The sequence below is a fragment of the Lethenteron reissneri genome, chromosome 23, assembly GCF_015708825.2.
Source record: "Lethenteron reissneri isolate LAM-NWPU_2019-01 chromosome 23, ASM1570882v1, whole genome shotgun sequence".
Classification (NCBI taxonomy): Eukaryota; Metazoa; Chordata; class Hyperoartia; order Petromyzontiformes; family Petromyzontidae; genus Lethenteron; species Lethenteron reissneri.
Window position 1 is genome coordinate 10,369,568 of NC_083801.1, and position 22,531 is coordinate 10,392,098.

A 22,531-nucleotide genomic window follows, 5' to 3' on the forward strand; every position below is an offset into this window, starting at 1 on the left:
AATCACCCCTATCATGGCGGTGATAATATTGAATCCTCAAGGGTCATGTCCTTTCCAGCCCAGCCAGATGTAATCCAACATCAGCACTCAAAACCACATGCATAAAACATCTCATTAGCTATCAGCATCCTGCCATGATGTGTTGAGGTCATACGGGGAGGAGGTATCGGCGGTTTTTTCCATCCACAATCCCATTAATTCTAATATAATGGAGTCATTTAGAAGCCTTGCAAGAGGCAAACTGGCCAACGATGATCATGCTTAACTCAAGTTTATTAACAAACTCACCCAAAGTGACACCTTACCGGCGGAAGATCATCAAAAAGATGATTTTTTTTATACTGAAAATTGTTGGACAAATTATAATTAGTTTTACTCAATGGTGTTTTAAATCTTTTGAAAGAAAAAGATATCGTGGTTATAACACGAATATTAATAAAAACGTACTGTTTGCCTCTCTTATATAGTGATTTACAGAACAAGAACTGCCTTTGTTAAATTATCATTGCTCTAAGTGACCTGGCACTCTGCTTAAGTAATCAATAGCGGGTGATATAGGGTAGGGAATTCTGCTAATGAATGTAAAACGATGTTCTTTCTTGCTGAAAAACTGGTACGCGCTGAGACCGTTTATCCTGCAGGTTTTGCTCCGAAGGGCCTGCTCATGGCAACGCACTGCATTCCATCACCTCTGAGCTAAGAGGAATCACAAGGACACGTGCAGGGCAAAGCAGGGCAGCCAACCACACAACAGAACAGGTAGGGATCGCATGAGGATCTCCGAAGCAAATAGAGTGCTGTTGAAGAGCACGCAGGAAGCGTTACGTCGTCCTTCATGTGCCAGTGAGTTTCATTCCATCAGAAACTTCCCGAGTGCTCAAAAACACGGCCGTACGATTGCCTGCAAGGCCCATCCTTGTGCACACACCAAACTCCCACTTCCCCCCCCCCCCCACCTTTTGCAGAGGGACACAGACTGCAGGCAGACCACAACAGAGTGGGATGATGCATTTTCCTCATTGGAAAGTGCCCGCAGTAATTACACTCTTTCATCTTGGTTGGAAGCATTCCTTCTCCGCTGACCTCCACTGCCACAATCTTTGGGGGATGGGGAATTTATCTCAAATTCTACATGATCCAGAGCTGACCAGACTGCTTTGTGCGAGGGTGACAAAGCCAGCCCTGAGGCCATTTATTTCAGTATTAAGCAGCAAGAATAAAACACATCAAAGTGCAAGGCCACCAACGAGATAGACACTCATCATAGAGTGTTTCTCCCCCTGGGATGTTTACACATGTGCAGAAATGAGCCCATGAAGTATTTTATTGAAAACAGCCTGATAAAACAGTAGCTGTGCTGAATCCATAATGGCACAAAGGCTGAACATTGTGCAAACATGCATACAGCGATGTAGTTTTGGGATTATTACATTGAGAGACAGAGAGAAGAACAAGTGGCTTAAGAGAACACACGGAGATAAAAAGAGAATAAAGGGGGCCTTGGGGCAGAGCATGTTGCAAAAATGGATGGATGACGGCCGATGGGCAATGTCATGAAGGAGTGACATCGAAGGGATGTCATGGAGTGATGGCTCCAGCACGTGTGCAGGTGCGAGGTGGATTGTTACATCGTAGGATCGTGAAAGATGGAGACGGCTTGGGGAGGCTTTCGCCCAGCAGTGGAATGATCACCGCTGATGACAACGATGACGATATGCTCAATGGTGCAGATGTCAAAAAATGCAATGAGCATTCTGTGAGCGATAGGCACGTCCGTGGCCGTGTTTGCTTAACAAAGGCTGCTCTGTAGCGGTCGCGATTGCCTTCATTGGTAACCATTACTTACGATGCATTTGCAAGAGGATGATTAAAAATCTGCAAATAAACAGGCTGGTTTAATTATTGCTGTAATAGCGTAATGAGTACGATCACAACGTATGGGGCTCTGTTACAGAAACGCGGTACTTTGTCGAAGGGAAGTCGGTTGATGGATTTGAACGGGGGGGGGGGGGGAGAGGTTGGCTTTAAAATCAAGGGCACGCTCAGCCTGCAGCACCGCAAACAGCACTGGTTGTTGAGAAAACGCGCGGACAAAATTGCACACGATGTCGCCCAGGGAGAGCTGGGATGGGTAAATTACTTCGACCGACCCATCAGCCAATCTTCCTGTGTGGCAGTTTAATTCCAGACTGGTGCAAATTATGTTTGGGAATGTTATTAGTCTCGAGAAGGATGCGTTTCATGTGTTTTGTGCTATATATATTTTTAGCAGCGTTGAAAAAATCCTGCGGAAAGTAAGCTGTGCGCAATTTATCTCACTTTATTGCGTAAGACAATGGCTTTTATGAAAATATAAATTGACTACATAAGAAATGAAGGAAAATATAACTAAAGCCTCTACATGAATTCCGAAATACTTTTCCCCCAAAAAATCTTTAATTGAAAAAGTGAATAAGCCTGTACATGGATTCGAACATCATAACGTAGTCTCTATCTCACAGCTTTCCCTTCCAAAGGTCATCAGGACTTTACGACCCCCACGCTCAGAGTGTGGCAGGACCTCTCGTTAGGTGACATTCCCAAAACACGGTCCAGCAGTCCTGTCGTCAAAACGTCACTCAATTAATGAAAACCAACTCTCTCTCTCTCTCTTCAAAGTTCTCTTTCATTTAAGGAAATATTATCTCATACCATAGTCAACACCAATAGAAATATTTACATGATCGCTGTGCGTTCTAATTTACATTCATAGTAATTTCTCAACTAAGTATTGGGGGCGGGTGGGGCGCTGGGGGGAGGGTGGGCTGAGAACAGTTGCCCAGCTAAAACTAAAGCACGTATACTACAAAACGCATGGAACATTTCCTACAAAATGTCATTTATTTACCCTCCTAAAAAGAGGGCGAAGACATAAAAGATGTCGTCTGCTTTTAATTAAAAATCCGATTTCATTTGAGCCGCTGATGTATTTTCGGCGACGCGGGCACTGACTCACTGACTCCACGATTGGATGTAAGGTGGAAGGCGCGGCCCTGCAACTGCTCGCTCTGCTGCTGGGGGAAGGCCCTCCAACTAGAGGGAGCTCCAGAGAGCCTCTTCTGGGAGCCATTTTGGCCTACTCTTCTCGGCTCACCATCTGTTCTTGAGAGAGGTGGGCACATCACATGTGGCTACGCACCTCCGATTTGCACGGTTGGCCACGTACGGCGCGAAAGAAGTTCCACATACATACAGGTCATGTGTGGCAGTTTAAAGTAGAGATCGGTGGAGGGGGTGGGGGGTGGAATGTAATACATTTGCACCATTGTTTCAAATGTCTCGCCGGGAGATAGAGCCAGTGACCTCTGAATTGCAAGTTCAGTGTGTTGACCGCTACACCACAGCAGTGTCCCCAATGAGCGAGAAGCAGATAATATTGAAACCAAAGTAAAAAAAAAACAATCGCAGCATACTTAATTGGCCAACTCCACGATTCACTCACCGGTAATCAAGAGTCAACTTTACCAAGAATAAACAAACTAAAACATCCACACATTTGCAAGAGGGAGGATATAAAATAAAATTGGTGATGCTGGTTTGAATAGTGAAGCAATGGACGGTCATTCTACGATACACTAACTAAACCAAGCGAGAGGTATGACGCAATCATTCATCTCTCCAATTAACTTTCAGGCTGCACTGCCGCGTGATGTCTGGCGTTTCGCTCCACATCGGACGTCACACTGAACAGCGAGCAGCGCGACCCCGACAACACATCGGAGAGCTCTGCAACAGAGCTGTGAAAGCCTACGCAGTTCGGCGTTCATCTCCACTGGCAGCCCTGAGCCAGCAAGGAAAAATTAAACGTTCCTGTAGCAGGGGCGGTTTCTCCACGAAGCAGCCGCCATGTCTTATTTATGATGAATAGACATTCACTTTAGACGAAGACATGACACCGGATAATACATCCTCAATCACTACATCTCCTCCATTCTCCGTAAACATCTACAAAGATGTTTTAATGAGTTTAACTTGTACCCACGGCCTATTTAAAGGGGTGTTGGTGGCCTCTGGCACTAGACCCCTAAGTGGAGCTGATGGGAACGGCTCAAGTGGAAATGCTCCCATTTGCTGGGGCAGTGGCGTGAGGGGGGGCGGTAGCCGCTGATCTGGCTGTATAAAGCTCCTTGGGTGTCATGTGCACCCTGGAAAGAGCAAGTGCCACTGCATTGATCATCATCATCATCAACCATGATCAATCCACTGCTGGAAGAAGGCCCCTTCAAGCCGTCACCATCCCACATGGGTCCGCGATGTAAAAATCCACCTAGAATCGGCATGATGAGCCAATTTCATAACTCCCCTCGAACGTGTTCCCTCCATCGGCCATTACATTCATCTGTGTTCTATCCCCATCTCACTTACACACACGCCTTGCGCCGTCCTCTCTTTATGCACCCGCCATCCCTTCCGCTGCCGCGACACCGGCGGTACAAGCGCATGGATTTCTCCGGACACCGCTTAGGGCCCTGGCTCAGGGGTTGACCGCGCCACCTGCCACCTGCTCTTGCTGCAAATCTTCGGTCCCTGCTCACAGCTGCACTCCAACTGCCCACGCTGCTGGCTTTGATTGCTATTCACAACGTGCTGGTAACACACACGAGTGTGCACGGACGCACACGCGTGCGTGTTTAGAACCCACGGAGAACACACGCGCGCACGAGTTGCCTATAAAGTATTTGTATTTAAAGCAGGATAATCTCACTTTTAAATAAAATCTTACTTCCTCAGACACCAACGCGTGCGGTTCGTGTGCGTGCTCTGTTGGAGAGATTTAACAGAGCAGCTCACCACCGTAGCCTCGAACCAGAATTGTACGGAATGATTTATTACTAGTCCTGCGCATCTCATGGGCTCGTTGCAATGTTGAAACCACTATTCAATAGGCTTGGCTCACGCCACAATGTTTTGGTATTATGTTGCGCATCCTCACTCCCTCATTCTGTTTTGTCATGTTATTATTTTTTCTCCCTGCATTTAGCCAGAGCGAGGGGGCTTCTAACCAGCATTGCTCTCTTGTGCTCTTGCGTGTCCCAGAGCACCATTGCTCAACAAAAAAAAACGTGTGGACGGGGAGGGGGAGGGATGAATTGAAATAAATATTCACGCTTCTGTCTGCATCTGTCTCCCCATTCCCTCCTAACCCTTCACATGATCTCTGTCTTTGTCCCTCAATCTTACTTCCCTCCCACGATTTCTCTCTCCCTCTTTATCTTCCACTCTCTCCTCTCCATCTCGTTTCCCCTGCCGCAAGTCACCTTCATCAGCAAGATGCCACTGGTGCGAGGTGGACTTGACAGAGTCGGTGTGGTTAGGCTGCCGTTTAAACATCACATATCTCTGTTGTATCCCATTACAGCTTCCTGTCAAACCAAAAAAAAAATCATTTATATTCAAATACAAGTGTGGTGAAGTGTCCTTTTTTCAAAATCAGAGCTTCAGATAAAATCCCAGCATTCCCTTCTGCTGCAAAATGACCACGACAATAATCTATTTGATCACCTCTACAGGGAATAAACGCACACGATGTTTTACCATGTGGTAAAGACTGCAGAAGCGACTTAACGTTCAATCCCAACTTTGAAAAAAATCTTTAAATCTTAAGATTGTTGCTCACATGGAATTTACCAAATTACAATCAATAGCCTGGGCTATGACGACTGCGATTCCATCAACGCTGGGCTCAACGTCGCCAATGCTTTCTGACAAGGTTTTGTAGACCGAGAGACACATTGCTTCTGCCAGACGGAAAGAAAATCCCTCAATTTCTGCAGTAATCTCACATTTCTGAGTGCCTGCTCATGTGCTAGTGATGTCAAAGTGAACGAGCACATTTAATGTGGCCATTAAGGCGTCCACATCAAATAGACCACAAAGAAACATGGTCACAGACTTCCACGGTCGACATATTACAGCCCGTTATCAATCAACATTTTTACAACTTACACTTCATTAAGACGCTACGTGAAATTGCGCTGTCTATGCAGACTATGCCGTCTTCAGCACGGCTCGACTTGGGTGTGCGGCGACAAGACGACGCCAGATCCCTCCGCGTTCCACGCCGCCGGTGAGACACCGCCGAGCGCTGAGCGCGGCGCATGCGACTCCCTGGGGGGGGGGGGCCTCGCGACGATTCCAGAAAAATAATTATGACCAAAAAAGAAAACCGCCGGGCGCAGGTGTGGCGAGTCGTAAGGCAGGGTTGTAATAAAAGCCGCTCTGAGCGGAGGAATAAGCTTGCGGGAAAATGTTCACCTTGTCCCCACAAGGAATTCTATGTTGATAGTATTCATTGGCGATCGTGCGAGAGAAGAGACATAGCGGGTTTGTGCAGGCTTAGTGTTCTTCGGCAGGGCAAAGGTAGTTAAACAACAGTCACCAAAGTGTGCAGTTGATTGTTGCGAATGTTAGATATTTCATAGGAAAAGGTGTTAGATATATTTAAACAAAAAAACTAAGCTAAACTATTTTGCATTTTAACAGGTAAGGCCCACTAAGTTGTATAGCTATTTTTCAGAAGCGCCCTGACCACAAATGATAGCTCAACGAAGTGGCTTATCACGTGGAAATGTATTGCAGCGAAACACTCTAAACGCATGTTTCCAATGTGGAGGGTAAAACCGAAAGACCAGGAGAAAAATACACGCGACCATGGGGAGAACATGCAAACTCCAAATATACAAGCCTCAGGGTCGGGATCGAACCCATGACCTCCTGCATACCAGGCAAGGTATTTAACATCTCACCAGCTGTAGCTAATGGTGGCAATATAAGATGCTTTTGTCGGCGGTTTAATAGATGTCCCAGTTACATTTACTCCACTATTTGGAGGGAAAATGTGTGGCTTTAATATTTGCTCAAATGGCTGAATTTAGTGCATATTAAATTTTGGATTAAATAGGCATTACCATATGAAATGAGTTACAGGTAATTAGGCAGAAAAATACTTCCCACATGATGTTCATAATGAGGTTTTGATAGATGGCTTTTAAGTAAATGCGCAAATACACATAACACGAGCGGATGCAGCTGTACATGTCCATAAACAATGCGACACGTACGCGTGTTTGCTTTATAGTTACATGAGGACAAAACACACTTTTTAGCAATAATGATTGCGAGTGCCTACTAAGGTAAACTAGATGCAGCAATATTTATGGCGAAACAGGAGTGTTATTGCCTACACATGAAATTGCGTTTCTAGAAGTGTACATTTTATATGATCACCGTAATTTGGGGTGCCTCAAGCAATGGTCAAGCGTCTTTCCTGTGCTGACATTCATACCACAAGTCATCATTCTAGGATGAGTGCACCAAGGGGAGACCAGGCTACGTTCAAACATCAAACTTCAATGGTCTACACGGGCAGGAGTTGAACCTGGATAGAGTAATTGGAACAGGAGCACTATTCGCTAACTACAATGCTACCTTTCAATTGTTATTCAACAAGAGCTTTAGTCTGGCCTACATAGCATGCTGCTAACGGGCACCTGTGGAAAGATAGTGTGGCAAGAGTAACACACCTGGCCGCATGTGTATACCCAGTGATAATGTTGACATACCAGAGACTAATTTAAATCTGAGTGGATCTAGGAGAGGCCCGGCACCAGCTCAGCTACCCGCCCGCCACTAACGAACCCAGGCTGCTGCTCTACCCTACTGCGCCGTCACTCCCGATATTCGCGCGCGCACCCGCACACAAAAGACAAAGATCCCCCGTGTAGCCTGGCCACCCAGCCCCTCGTATGCCGGCACGGCATACGAGGGGCTGGATGGCCAACACCACGCCCGGCCGCCTTTGTCTCCCCAGTGGCGATGTTTACACGTCGTACCAGGTACTCATTTGAGGCCGAGTCGACCAAGGGGAGGCCCAGGACCGGTTCAAATAATCATTAACCGGCGTTGGCCGTGAGCGGGCAATTGAACCCGGGTCGCCAGGTTCGTAGCGCAGCGCGCTAACCGCTACACCACCGCTCCCCACACACACCCAACACACAAACACACGTACTCTTAGTTATTTCGGTAAAGTCACGTAGGTAAAGAATTAAATTAAAATTAATAAAAATAAAATAATATAATTATTTTATTTTTATTAATTTTAATTTAAAGTCACGTAGGTAAAAAATTAAATTAAAATTAATTTAAAAAATAATAATATTATTTTACGTGACTTTACCGAAAGAACTAAGAGTATGAATCCTTGCAGTCACGAAAGCTTCAAAACTAGAACACAAACACACACACGCGCGCGCGTAACGCGCCGAGGACATCACGCGGCACACACCCAGAGGTTGTCGTCGCGCTGGTACCGCTTCCAGTTGCTGCCCGTGTCGCTGTGCAGCAGCTGGTAGCGCGTCACCCACTCGGACGAGCCGTAGCGACCCTGCGTGGCCACGGCCGTGACCCGCGACCGGCCGCCCAGGTCGAGCTGCAGCCACGGGGAGGGGTCAGCGGGAGAGGGAGCCCAACCGCCCGCACCTGCAGCCCACATGCACGGACAGTCAGCCAGAGGGCAACGACAAAGACAAAGATCCTAGCACCCCCCGTATAGCCTTTGCAAGTATGCAGGGGCAAGTGCCGTGAGCGAGCACCTGTGAAAGCCGGTTTTACGGCACACGAGGGGGTGGGTGGTCAGCACTATGCCCGGCTGCCTTTGTCTCCTTGGTGGTGAAGTGTACTCATCACAGCAGGTACTCATTTGAGGTTGAGTCGATCTAGGGGAGGTCCGGCGCTTCGGATAATTGTCACTGGTATTGACTGTGATGCGGAAATGGAACTCGGGTCGCCGGGTTCGTAGCAGATTTGCGGGAACCACTCCGCTAGTATTCCGCGCACACAGAAACATTGCTTTCTAAAATAATCTTTATTTCATGAAGTGTCTCTCATGTCGAAATATCTCCAAGCACTGTCTATACGAAAACATGTATAAACAAATGAAATTAAAACTACTTACAAGTATAGATAAAATCCAATCTAAATACAGTAAAAAGCAATAATCATAATACTAATGACAACCACACTCGCTATATCAATATGCAGAATTCAAATATCAAGCAAATAATAATGAGTGCACTCACAGTCTATGTACAATACAATCAGGCTACAGGAAAAGCCAAGGAATAAAAATAGATTTTCAAGCTGGATTTAAAAAAAGAAGCGTTCCACAGTCTCGACGCGTAGCAGCAGAATGCGACGATCACCCAGCATTCACCTCTTTGAGATTGGTATGGATAGCAATCTGGAGTCCAGGGAGCTTAATTTCGCATGCACATGCATAACATAGGCAAAGACAAAGATCTCTGTCGAGCCTATAGGAGACAGTTGGGCCAAGTGCTGTTCGCGAGCACCTGTGAAGGCTGGAACAACACACGATGTAGTGGGTGGCCAAAACTACATCCGGCTGCCTTTGTCTCCCCAATGATGATGTTTGCACACCACACCAGCTACTCATTTAAGGTTAAGTCAACCTAGGAGAAGCCCAGGACTGGTTCAGATATTTGCCACTGATATTGGTCGTGAACGGAAATTTAACTCAGGTAGCTGGCTTCCTATCACAGTGCGCTAACCGCTGCACTACCGCTCCCCAGATAGACACGCACAGACACATGGGCGCACGGGTTCATTATTGTGCACCGATATAATGCACTTGCATGTACAAAACACACACACAACCAAAGCGTAAAATACTCTTAGGCTTTTTCGGTAAAGTCACGTAGGTAAAAAAATAAAAATAATAGAAGTAATAATAGAAATAAAATAATAAATCACGACGTTTCGGAGGCAACACAAGTCTCCGTCATCAGGTGGGACCGTCACAGCTAAAATTACTGCATCAAGTCTCAAATCAGTAAATCTAGCTGTGACGGTCCCACCTGATGACGGAGACTTGTGTTGCCTCCGAAACGTCGTGATTCATTATTTATTTCTATTATTATTTCTATTAATTTTATTTTTATATTTTTACCTACGTGACTTTACCAAAAAAGCCTAAGAGTATCAATCCTTGCAGTCACGAAAGCTTCAAATCTAAAGCGAAAAAATACACACAGACAAACACGTTGAGTCGGCAACAGGTGCTCATGGGTGCGCAGGTATCAGATATTGTTTTAAGTTGATTTTGTTTAACCAGTAAAGTACTCAATGAAATGTATATACATGGGCACAGACAAATATAGACACGCAGACACATTACAGCTCAGAAAGAGGCACCTACATGTACATGCACGACAACACGCACCGTGAATGCTCGTTATACACATAGACCTCTACATTCAATTCACTGAGATTATATTAACGCATCAGGCACTGACTTTCCACATAACCATCCATGAAAGCAGCCATTCATGATGAGGTCTATTGCATGACATGACCTCACCATCACTGCACTGCAATGTATTCTAATGTGTTGTTTATACAGAATTTCCCCTGAATCCTAAACATAAGGGTGGTGTCATAGCTCTCAATGAAAGATAATAGCAGTGTTTTTTAGAGATCTCTATGAAAGAGAATGGCGGTCGTTTGAATATACCTCTATGAAAGAAGATGGTGCTTTATTCAAATAGAACTCTTTAAAAGAAAATTATGTTTTTTGTTTAAATAGATTTCTATTAAACAGAATGGCGATCGTCGGCAAGCTACACCAAATGCAGACGCTTGCCTCCTTCAGCGCTGAGCGTGCCCCAGGCACCAGTGATTTATTCATTTCATTTTACATTCTTTGGTGCTGCCATGCTAAATATCCTGCTTGTCGCCACCTGGCTAATGTCCGCCAGTGGAGTGTGGCTGCAGAATCTCTCGCCACGAATCGCAGGCAGATATCAAACGGCGCTGCCATCGTGAGACTTGCGCTAGCACCAAATCCAATCGCAGTGCAGTAGCCCCCTGGTTAAGTGACATCGGCTAACGGTTTTTTTCGGTTAACGTTTCGCTTCCCATAGGACCCCATGGTTTCGGTTAACGTAAAAAAAAATTGGTTAACGATAATGCTTACGTTTTTCACGCGGGCGCCAATTTCGACCAATCCGAGTGCTCGGAAGTGGGGCTGAGCCATGCCCTCAACCAATCAGCGACGTCCATTTATGAGTGTTTAGACCTCGACTGGGCTTTGTTTACATTCTACGTTTCTGTTTTGGCAGTGGAAACAGCTCCCTTGCAGACTCAGGGATTATTTACTTATTTTCCAACTTATAAGTGAATTGGAGTTACAGTTATTTCGATGAACAGTAGTTTTCGTGTAATGGATTAAAACGTTAAACGAGGGAATACAGTACCACCTTTTCGAAAAGTTTTCCACAGTCACTCATGAGATGATTGTCAACGTTATGTATTTTTGCAAAGCGATTTTTTTTCATCACACAGTTTCAAAGCGTATCCTAAGGCGTGAGATAGGAGGGGATAATGATGAAAAGACACGGCTCCATCTTCGTGACTCATAAACACCGAACAAACACCGAGAGCAAACCGCGAAAGATCAATGCAGCTTAGAGCATCAATTTACAATGGTTCCACTTTTTCACGTGATATACGAAGTGGTTGTTGTGCATCCACGAACGTGTGATTATTTCTAAGACACGCGAGAGAGTAGACTCCTTCACGTGTGCGACTAATATTTCCCGCGGATTTACTGACCACTGGCCTGGGGACGTGAAATGATTAATAGAAGAGATGGTTCATTCAGCGAGTGCTTCATCACCGATCCATCGGATGGCATCCTCGGTGGCCAAGTTGTAGTTCTCGTAGACCACCACTAGTCAGCGGGAAGTCATCAACAACACGGGGCATTAGTTTAAATCAGGGATGGGGAACCTTTTTTCTGCCAAGGACCATTTGGATATGTATAACATCATTCGCGGGCCATACTAAATTATCAACTTAAAAATTAGCCTGTTATATTTGGTCAAACATTTAATTAACTCACCCCTAATGTGATGGCTGGAACTGCTTCTCTTTGGCGAGGCGTGTGATGTTAGCTGGTATTGATGATGTTGCTACTCGCAACTGCTTTTCCAGGTTTGCTCCTAGATTGAATTTCGAATCCCGCCAGACCAAATGATTTCGCGGGCCTCATACGGCCCGCGGGCCGGACGTTCGCCACCCCTGGTTTAAATAGTCACAGCCGCAGTCTGGGTTGTCATGAAGGACTCATTGGTGGAGATTGGCTGCGCAAAGACCTTGCCCTGTCTGGAACCTGTTCAGCATAGCCCACGAACGGCCTGGCAGGTTGAAGCCAGGTGCACGACTGTAGAATCCGCGATGAGGAACTGGCAAAGAGATGATTCATCTGGTGAAGATCCATGTCCGATTAAGAATAATTGAATTTGGAGCTTACACTAACAACTCTGCTGAAGTCCGCAAGTAGAGGTCTCGAGATCACTTTGAAAGAATGACGGAACGTTAATTTAAAAGCGTGAAATAGGCGCTAGCCATGCATCTTATTACAACAACCCATGTTTTTGAATTGCTGCAACATGCGCGCAGGATAAAAACTGACAATGAATCAGTTCGCTCCCTCTCAGCAAAATACAGCACAGCACTCGTCTATTGCTGGGCATAAATATGCCCCATTAATAACTCAACAGAGCTGCTACGAGAAGATGTCTGTAATTACACCTGGTACTTAGTCGTTTACCAGACCACGTCGTATCTCATGATTCATGTTCACCCCGCGCTAGCATGTCCTGTGTTGTGGGCTTGAAATGTCATCAGGAGTCACTCTAAATGAGACAAGTTGTGTTTAAAAAAAAAGGCTGAAAATACTTTTCGAATGTTTATGCTTTATATTATAACATAATTAACAACCTGTCATCCCCCTGTATTTGATTAAATAAGAACCGTTTTGGTGGAGTAAGAAGTGGTCATCCTACGGGGAGAATAGCCCCTGTCATAGGAAGATAATTTCCACCACTGGCTCACGGTCGGCAATGGAGAGAAGCACTGCCTTATTATTCATTTCAGCAGCGAAGACACTTTGATTTTGACTTGAATTGGGGTACAAAATGTCCGTCCACTGCTTAAGGAAGGCCGTGTCAGTCATGAGAGTTCTTTGACCATTCTTCATGATGTCAGCGTGCTGCGGGAATCATACTCCCACTGCTGCGCCCCCAAAAATGCAAATGCATACATTGAGATGAACATCCACGAATCTGAGATGGCGAATTCTTGCCCCATGTACGTTTATGCCTTTACTTATCCAATATAATGATTTAAACACATCTGCCCATGTAAATAACATCGAAAGCATTTCATCTTTCCCGACTCCCCTTTTAATACGTTAGTACTTCCCTGCATTTAATCTCAAATTTGTGAGTGGCATAGTCGTTAGAGCTGAACATGGTAATGAAAAGGACAGCAATGTGCCTAAACGCATTTTTTTTCATCAGTGCTCATCACCTGCCATGACATATACTGATCAGAAATATTGACATTCATGAAGAATAGAGAACAAAAGCTCGGCAAAGTCTGGCAAAGAAGCAGAGAGAAATAGAGAGAGCGAGAGAGCAATGTATGCTTGCAATTACATTGAGAAACAGAGAGAGGTACAGATTAATTCTAGAAGTAAAATGGCTTTCACAGATTCGTCACGAGAAGGGAAGACGGCTGGCGGTGAAGACTGACAACAGAGTAGCAGCCAAACGAGGACAGGTGCCCGAGAGTGTGGCTATCGCGGAGATGGAGCGATGGAATCATCTCGTGTACAGGTGCTGTTAAATTGTTAAATTGTTAAATTCCAGCACTGTAATAGATGGTGACAGTTTGGGGAGGCCTTCATCAGATTAATGATGGCTGATGATGCCCATGCTGATACATCAACAACTACAAAATATGCGTAACGCAATGTTCCGAGAAATATACCGACAAAGCCTTACACAGAAAAAGGAAATTAAATATTCAAAGCGTCAGTGGCAGCCTGTGGTGAATCTGGAACGATGAGTGAAGAGCATGCAGATCAATGCTCAGTGATGTCAAAACCAATATGAAGCCAGCAGACATTCTCGTGACACAGCGGGACATAGCCAGATACAGCCGACTCCAAGCAAAGACAGACACTAAACGAAGCCCCAGCGATATGAAAAAATAACCTTTTTTCTTATTTACAAATCGACATTTAACTGAAATGCACATCTGCAAAAAATACAAAAAACGCAATGGCACTGAAAATCTACAACGGGTTTTTTCCCCTTGGTCATTGAATCAAACCTAACTTTGTTAGTCACGAAAGCTGGGCAAGTGAAAGGTTACATTACACAATGGCATCACTAAGTAGCGCATATGCATTAAAATCTGAGGGTCCTTTATCTTTTAAACCCATAACCTTTCGAACAATGTGCAATTAGCTAAAATTGATGAGGATTAATGTGTCCAGAGCTTTAGTATTAGCTACTCTCACCCATTCTCTGTTCATTATCTAGCATTACGACAAAAAAACAAGCCGTTGGACGGTGGTCAGGGACGTCGGAAAATCCACAAGGAGACACGTGGACAAAGGACAGGGATTGGCGCAACACAAAAAACATCAATCCTTTAATCCTACCCGTAATCCTCTGATGAGATGATAATGCAGTTCCACTGATTTCAGCCGGCAGCAGGGATTTTCAAGTATGGCAGGACGAATGAAAGCAAAGTGACTTCACATCTCATCACTGCTTATACATTACTTTTGATGCACCAGGGAAATTAAAAACAGCACGATTGATTTCACATTTGACTTCGCTGTTGGTTGCCGTTCCCCCGGTTTGGACACGTGGTGATTTCGGCACACAGCTCGTCTTTCTCGCTGGGGAGAGCGGCCCGCTTGTCTTGAAGTGGCACAGGGGACGGGGTACGTCTAACGGAGTGGGGACACATAAGACCGTTACGCTAAATATCCACGCTCAGAACAACGTGTGTACTAATTAGCGCTTCCGGGGGCCATGGTCCCCAACAATTTTGCTTTGTGTTCTTAGGTTTTTTCGGTAAAGTCACGTCGGTGAAAACATTAAAAAGTAAAATAAAATAAATTATAAAATAAAAATCACGACGTTTCGGAGGCAACACAAGCTTCCGTCTTCAGGTGGTACCGTCACAGCCACGACGGCTGTATCAAGTAAATGAGAGATTGTAGGAGCTACCACACCGTTTATATAATGGTTGAAGAAGGTGGTATAAACGGTGTGGTAGCTCCTACAATCTCTCATTTACTTGATACAGCCGTCGTGGCTGTGACGGTACCACCTGAAGACGGAAGCTTGTGTTGCCTCCGAAACGTCGTGATTTTTATTTTATTTTTATTTTATTTTACTTTTTAATGTTTTTACCTACGTGACTTTACCGAAAAAACCTAAGAATATGAATCATTGCAGTCACGAAAGCTTCAAATCTAGAATTTTGCTTTGCCACATAAACTGGTGCACAACCACCAGGGTCGTCGGTGGTTCAGAATCCAACTCATCGCACGGTTTCATTATATAACCCCTGCCGAATGTTTGAATTTACAAGAAAAAGGAACTCATTTGGGTGAGAAAACCGGGCAAACTTAACACGCGAGTATACGTAGGAGCAAAATTAAAGTGCTTACATCAAAAGCCTTCCATAATTGCCACGAGGATTTATTGACTGTGTGTCGCCAGCGATTGGTTGCTTATGGCTAGCTATACAAGTAATTAAGAGTAATTTCCGAGGCACAGAATCCTTTAATGAGTTTGCTGCGCTGAGTGCACTTCCCGCGGCTTCATCTGGGTGCACTGGAGCGGACACGGCGGTGGCGGTGGCACCCGAACGGTGGTATGATGGGGAAGGCCCGAAGGGCTGGTGTGGTGGCGCCATAACATGGTGGGAGGGGGTGGGGGTAGGAGATAATGTCGTCGCACTGCGAGATGTTAACTACCTCGCCTGGTATACTGACGCCAGTATATTTGGAGTCTGCATGATCTCCCCGTGGTCACGTGGATTTTTCTCTGGGTCCTCCGGTTTTTCCCTTCCACGTTTAGAAACGTGATGATAAGCCACTTCGTTGAGCTATCATTTGTGGCCTGGTCGCGTCTGAAAAAGGTGCTATACAGCTCAGTGGGCCTTACCTGGTATAAATAAAAGCATTTTTTTTTGCATTCACCCGCCACCTTCACCTCCAGCATTCACCGCCTTGTCGTTGAGCCAATATAAATTCAAGACACCCGGCATGAATGTAGGACAGGTGGAGGGAAATTTGATTAAAAAGATTCTCACGCGGAGTGTGGGGAAGGGAAGGAGTGGAATTTGAAAAATTGTGCTGCCCCCAGCCTAAGATTTAAACGCCAAAGGCAGCAGCAGCAGCGCATCTCATCTCCTTTCACCCTCACGGGGGGTAAAGAGCCGTTTGAATATACAGCTTTGTACGCTTCTACTTTTCTGGTCGCAGCCTAGTTGTGCGAGGCCATAATCAAGCTTGTGCAGGATACAACCATTTCATTTACAGTCTTCGCCACAGAGCATATTATTTAAATTGTGTGCAAGTAACCGATGCCGAGTCGTGGGGTTTTTTTCTGCAGTTGTAAAATAAAATAGCCATTCTGTCAATGTATACCTTTCATATATATTCGCTTTTCATCAGAAATCTAGTGAATATACATTTAATCGCCATGTATATTTTCGTCTGATTTTGAGAAGAAAAAGAGTATCCATATATCAAAAAATGTATACATTTTCTTCCTAAAATCATGCTAGGTTGGCCAATCAGTCAAATGAAATGCTGGCTGAAGATGTCAAATTCTGTGTTTTATTGCTGGCCGCGCAAGGTTTCTTTCAAAAGGACAGTTGAGAGCAAGATGATGGCATGCTCTAGGGCTTGCTGATGGACAAAATCACTTCCCTATGCGAGGTTGTGTGCGGTCAGAATTTTGTTTCCATGATTCCAGTGTAACCAGGAGTGTACATGAGCGCATTCACGTTATATATACAAATGTATTTTTTTTTACCATGGACAAATGTTATAAAGACGAACACAAGAGATCAGACACACATTAATGACATCATTCTATCTAGTTAGAAAATAAGTGGCCTTGGGTACGGCAGGTCGCTAGATTGGCAATGGTCACGAATAATGACAGTGGCAGCCAAGGAATGGAACACATCTGAACGTATGTCTACCGAGAAAATAGTGATGACATCAGCTCTTGTGCAGGTACTGGGTGGAATTATTACATGGCAGGACCATGATAAATATTGACGGTGTGAGCCCTTCATGCAGCAGTGGATTGGCCATGGCTGACGATGATGACACTACACAGGAAGCTGCTATAAAAGGCATCCTGTAGGCTTCCCCCTGTCCACCTCCAGAATGAAATCAGTCTTCATCCCTACTCCTTGCAGGCTTGTCACACGGCAAAAAGAAGTTATTGTAAATGTAGTGATGTGTCGAATCATGGATTCAAATAGAATATTATACTCACGATGCATGCACCGAATTGCTAATGCAGTAATACATGAATTGCATTGAAGTTAACGTGACTGGAATTTGGACAACACGAATGAGACGGTAAACACAAAACAAAATAATCGATTCTTGATTCAAATCATGGCCCCAAAGCAGCGGGGGGAGGAGGTATAATTCACTAATTATCCAGTAGACATGACACCTATATTGCCCAGTAGACATGATACCTGCATTGCCCAGTAAATATGATACCTGCATTGCCCAGTAAATATGATACCTGTGTAGTGACATGGAATGGGTCACTATGGCGTGTAGTGCTGGTTGCTGGCAGAGAAGGGGATGTGCTGTTGTTGCAGCCCTGTCTGCCAGCAGGTCACGTGATAAGCCAGAGAAAGGAATGTGGGGCAAAGGTGACAGAGGGGGCACGTGAGGAAAAGCCCGGGAACCTTCTAGTAGATTCTAGAAGGAGGGGCATGGGCGATCGCAGAGCGAGGCCACGCTGGGTGGATAAAAGGGAGACCCCGAGCAAGACTCGTGGCTGTTGTTTGGAGTGGAACCCGTCGTGCTGCACGAGTCTTCGTCACTGTCTTCACCTCCTCGGCGTTGTTGGTCAGGCAGCCTGTTAACTGTCCTGACCATAGTGTAGTTACTTCCTGTACCTGTGAAGGCTATAATAAATAGAGTGCCTCCTATTATTAGTGTCTCTGAGTGACTCACTATAACCTACACTGCCCAGTAGACAGGATACCTACATTGCCCAGTCGACGTAACAATCCAGATCAAAATTAGTTCTACCACTCATGATACCTGCATAGAAGCGAATGCAATTATGTATTCACACTGCAAACTACATGCAAATGTAACCTTTAGAATAATTCAAAGAATGAGAGAGAGAGAGGAAAAAAAACAATGTATAATACGTGATGGAAAATAGAAATGAGAGAGAACAAGCAAGACACAAAATGATAATCGAATTTAATCCTTAACCACAAATCATGACAATTCATGAAATGTCCATGAATGCTTGTTAGGGGATAGTGGAGACTGAAACTTTGCATGCCTCTCCAACAGCATTACTGTATTTGCATGAAATTCCACATGTAGCTTTGCAACTTCCCGTTAGAAAGTTGCAGTGCACAATACAGTTTGAGTATTCAGAGGCCCCAGTAAACATGGACGTTTGGCCAACCACGTGACAACGTTGGCCCAATGGTGGCACGTTCACTGGGACGCGGTGTCTCAGCATCCTTGGTGTCAAACACAGTAAGTATTATAATTGGTGTTTTACCCTTCTATCTGGCAACAAAACTGACACCTTTTTTACAAGGAGTCATGCTTGCATAGACCACAATACCTGCAGTCATAATGCAAACAAAAAACATAACTCTGATAATGTATGCACTGTCCTTAAAGTTGATTGGTCCACACCCGAGACAGCTTTCCTTAGAGCCTAGTCTCACATGGTGTTGGACCAGATGACGCCAAAAGGCGCACAACTCAAAGACAATGCACCATCAGAGTATGAGAGCTCGGGGTAAGCATTTACACCATTGGAACCTCATTTGCCAGTAAAAAATATGATAATTGTTTTTTTTACCCTTCTATCTGGCAACAAAACTGACACCTTTTTTTTACAAGGAGTCATGTCTGCAGGTATTGTGGTCTATGCAAACATGACTCCTTGTAAAAGACAGTAAGTATTGTTTATGAGTACTGCACTTTTGAATGTATATGGAATTTGGCTGTCATAGCATGGCTGGTGCACACTGCCAGGGATACCGTGGAGAGCGGTTGGTGTAGTCCAGGGGTCGGCAACCAAAATAACAAGAAGAGCCATTTCTTTCCAATTCGGTACAAACTTCAGTATTTCAAGAGCCGCAATGCATCTGAGTACATACTGTACTCATCGTCAAGAAGCAGCCCGTAAAGAGCCGCATGCGGCTCCGGAGCCGTAGGTTGCCGACCCCTGGTGTAGTCGTTAGTGCGCTGTGCTACGAACCCGGCGACCCGAATTTGATTTCCTCTCCCGGCCAACACCAGTGACGATTAGCCGAACCAGTCCTGGGTCTCCCCTAGGTCGGCTTAGCTTCAAATGAGTACCCGGTACGACGTGTATCCATCGCCACTAGGGAGACAAAGGCCGGGGCATTGTGCTGGCCACCCACTCCCTCGCGTGGCGTGCCGGCCTTCTTAGGTGCTCTCTAACACAACTTGCCCCAACAATGTCTCTTAAGGCTATACGGAGGATATTTGTGGCTTTGTCGTATACAGTGCATGTGGCCTGCCAGAGCCAACGATGTAGAGTAACCCTACATCTTTTTTTATGACGACAGCACTGAGTGTAATTCATGTGAAATTCAACCGTTAATTATTTTCCGCGTGCTGTTAATTCTGTTGTAGGGTTGCAACCTCTGAGTTACAAAAAAACACACCGGGGCATTTCATGGGAAGAAGACTATCTCACAAAACCAGAAGAGGGGAGAACCACAGGTAAACGTATCGTCTTGAGCGGTGTATTACTACGCAGCTGAACAGAACACATTTCATTATGGCGGCTAGATTTTAGGCTCAAAATCTGAATAATCTTCTCGATGAGATTCTTTCCTTATCTATACGTTAACATTGAGATATTAAGCTGACAACGTAGCCCTGCCCGAGCTGGCGTCAATGTGCTCAATTCAATTCACCGTGTTTCGCATTCTGGCGAAGATTGGCAATTCCACGTGTTATAATAAAATGCAACAATTCCATCACATTCCTACTTCGATTTATTACAATAGGGTCAATTGATAGTTAGGATTGAAAAGATCGCCTATATTTCATGCAAAAAAAAAACAAATTGGATTGCCCAGTGACAATCCAAATTGTGCGTGGCGGTGGAGGAAGAAGCCGCAGCAGCTGACGGTGTCGCGCACCTTCCCTGCTGTTGAGCCGTGCGAAGTGGGCGGCCAGTGCCGGCGAGAGCTCCGACGAGGCGCCGTAGGCACCGGGCCCGAGCGGAGATCCGAGCGGGCGGTCGCACGCAGGGCCTGCACACACACACACAAAGATAAAGATCCCCCGTATAGCCTTAACAGACTGTAGGGGCAAGTGCTGTTAGCGAGCACCTATGAAGGCCGCAACGGTACACGAGGGGGTGGGTAGCCAGCACCACGCCCGACCGCCTTTGTCTCCCCAGTGACGATGTTTACACACCGCACCAGGTACTCATTTGAGGCTGAGTCGACCTAGGGGAGGCCCGGGACCGGTTCAGATAATCGTCACTGGTGTTGGGCCGTGAGCTGGAATCGAACCCGGGTCGCCAGGTTCATAGCGCAGCGCGCTAACCGCTACACTACCGCTCCCCACATCACACACACACACGTGCACACACACGCACACACACGTGCACACACACGCGCACACACACACACGCACACACACACGCGCACACACACACACGCACACACGCACACACACACGCGCACGCAGGCAGGCAGTGAGCGGATGCAGCATTGCAAACTCCTTCAACGGGAGGAGGAGGAGGGGGGGGATGTCGCCAAACGAACCTCAGGAAAGTCTCTCTAGACCCAGAGGATCGGCAAACCTGTGGCTCTTTAAGGACATTATTTAGTAAGGGTCGCCTCGTATTCGCATGCATTGCGGCTCTTGAAATATTTAGTTTCTTACCGGATTGGGAAATGAAATGCACATACTGTATAAGCATGTGTTGTTGTGTTTGCATGTTCACCACAAGTATGTGTGGTAAATGCTGCAAACATGAGTCCTTGCAAAGGTTTCAGTTTCGTATTCTTAGGGTTTTTCGGTAAAGTCACGTAGGTATAAAATTAAAATTAATAAAAGTAATTAATTATTAATTATTATTATTTTTACCTACATGACTTACACCTGTTTTATTGCCAGGAAGGGGAAAGTCCTATTATAATAATAATTTAATACTGGCAAAGGAGGTCTCAAAATGGATCTTCTTGTTATTTTGGTTGCCACACCCCTGTTCTGGACAGACATGTCACGAGACGATTTACCTAATTGTATACGTAGTGAACTGATACCGCAACTGTAATAATAATCCAAGCATGGCAGGCGACAATGTACTATGCACATCATTACACATAGCACACGAAGACAGGATCTTTAACGCACGGCTGGAATTGCTTCTACATCTGAATATTATCGTCATCTCATTCCCATTCTTCTGATTTGGATGGCTTCTCTTCACTGGTACATTACCAAGGTGTTTTGTTTTGCTGTCTGCTAGATGACTTTGTTTCATTAAGAGAGTCGGCTGCCATTGTTCCAGTGAATGTGGCTATAGATTTGTCACGAGGGAAACCCAAGAAGTTGCTGGATACCTGCGACAAAATTACGAAATTGGCAATACTGCGAACTGTGGGCGAAAACGAGTCACCTGGGAAACGGGGAGAGAGTGACAGAGAGCAAAGAGCAGCAAATAACGGAAGGCGACAGATGAAGTCAAGAGATTTATCAAGTAACAAAGTGCCGCAGCGGGCAAGGGATAGTGAAAGATTACGGGAAGATGAAGAAAAAGTGTAAGACTAGTGGGGAGCAGATGAAGTCGGGACAAGATTAGAGTCGTGCAATACACTTGAGAATAAAATAACTGACGGCGCTGTTGTTTCGCTAGTAAATTGACACAATCAATGCCGGCTCAAGCTCTGATGTGTACCCTTTTAAGAGAACATTGATTGTCAGCTTCCAGTAGCCAGAATTAGATTCGTTCCTCCGTCAAAAAAAAAGTTTTCCCTTGTAGATAAGAAAGCACAGCCTTACGACTGACTGTATTATCATCATCATTCCTAATGAGTGGCAATTTGAGGCTATTTCAAAGATTACATTCAATTCGTCCAAATTCTGTTCAGTTACAGCAAAAAAAATGTATAGCTATATATTTCCTGCTCGTGATTGGGTTCTGGTCACAGTGACTTTGACATTTTCATGCAATTTAGCATTGCTGTTACTTAAAGGCGGAGGTAGTCATGCATGAGAGTTTAGGAAGTTTAAAATCGCCCATATTAGCTGCTCTGACGTATGGATGGGAAACGCAGAATCTAACTTGCAGACACACGCAGACACAACAAGAGCTGA

The 22,531-nt window shown here is 45.2% G+C and overlaps 1 protein-coding gene across 1 annotated transcript in view; it reads right to left on the reverse strand.

The window, feature by feature from the left end:
- Nucleotides 1-22,531, reverse strand: part of LOC133345951 (contactin-associated protein-like 2) — a 144,276-nt gene that overhangs the window by 100,128 nt on the left and 21,617 nt on the right. The window contains 2 exon segments of the mRNA XM_061557101.1: nt 8,324-8,517; nt 20,341-20,454. Of these exon segments, the coding sequence (XP_061413085.1) occupies nt 8,324-8,517; nt 20,341-20,454 (308 nt within the window).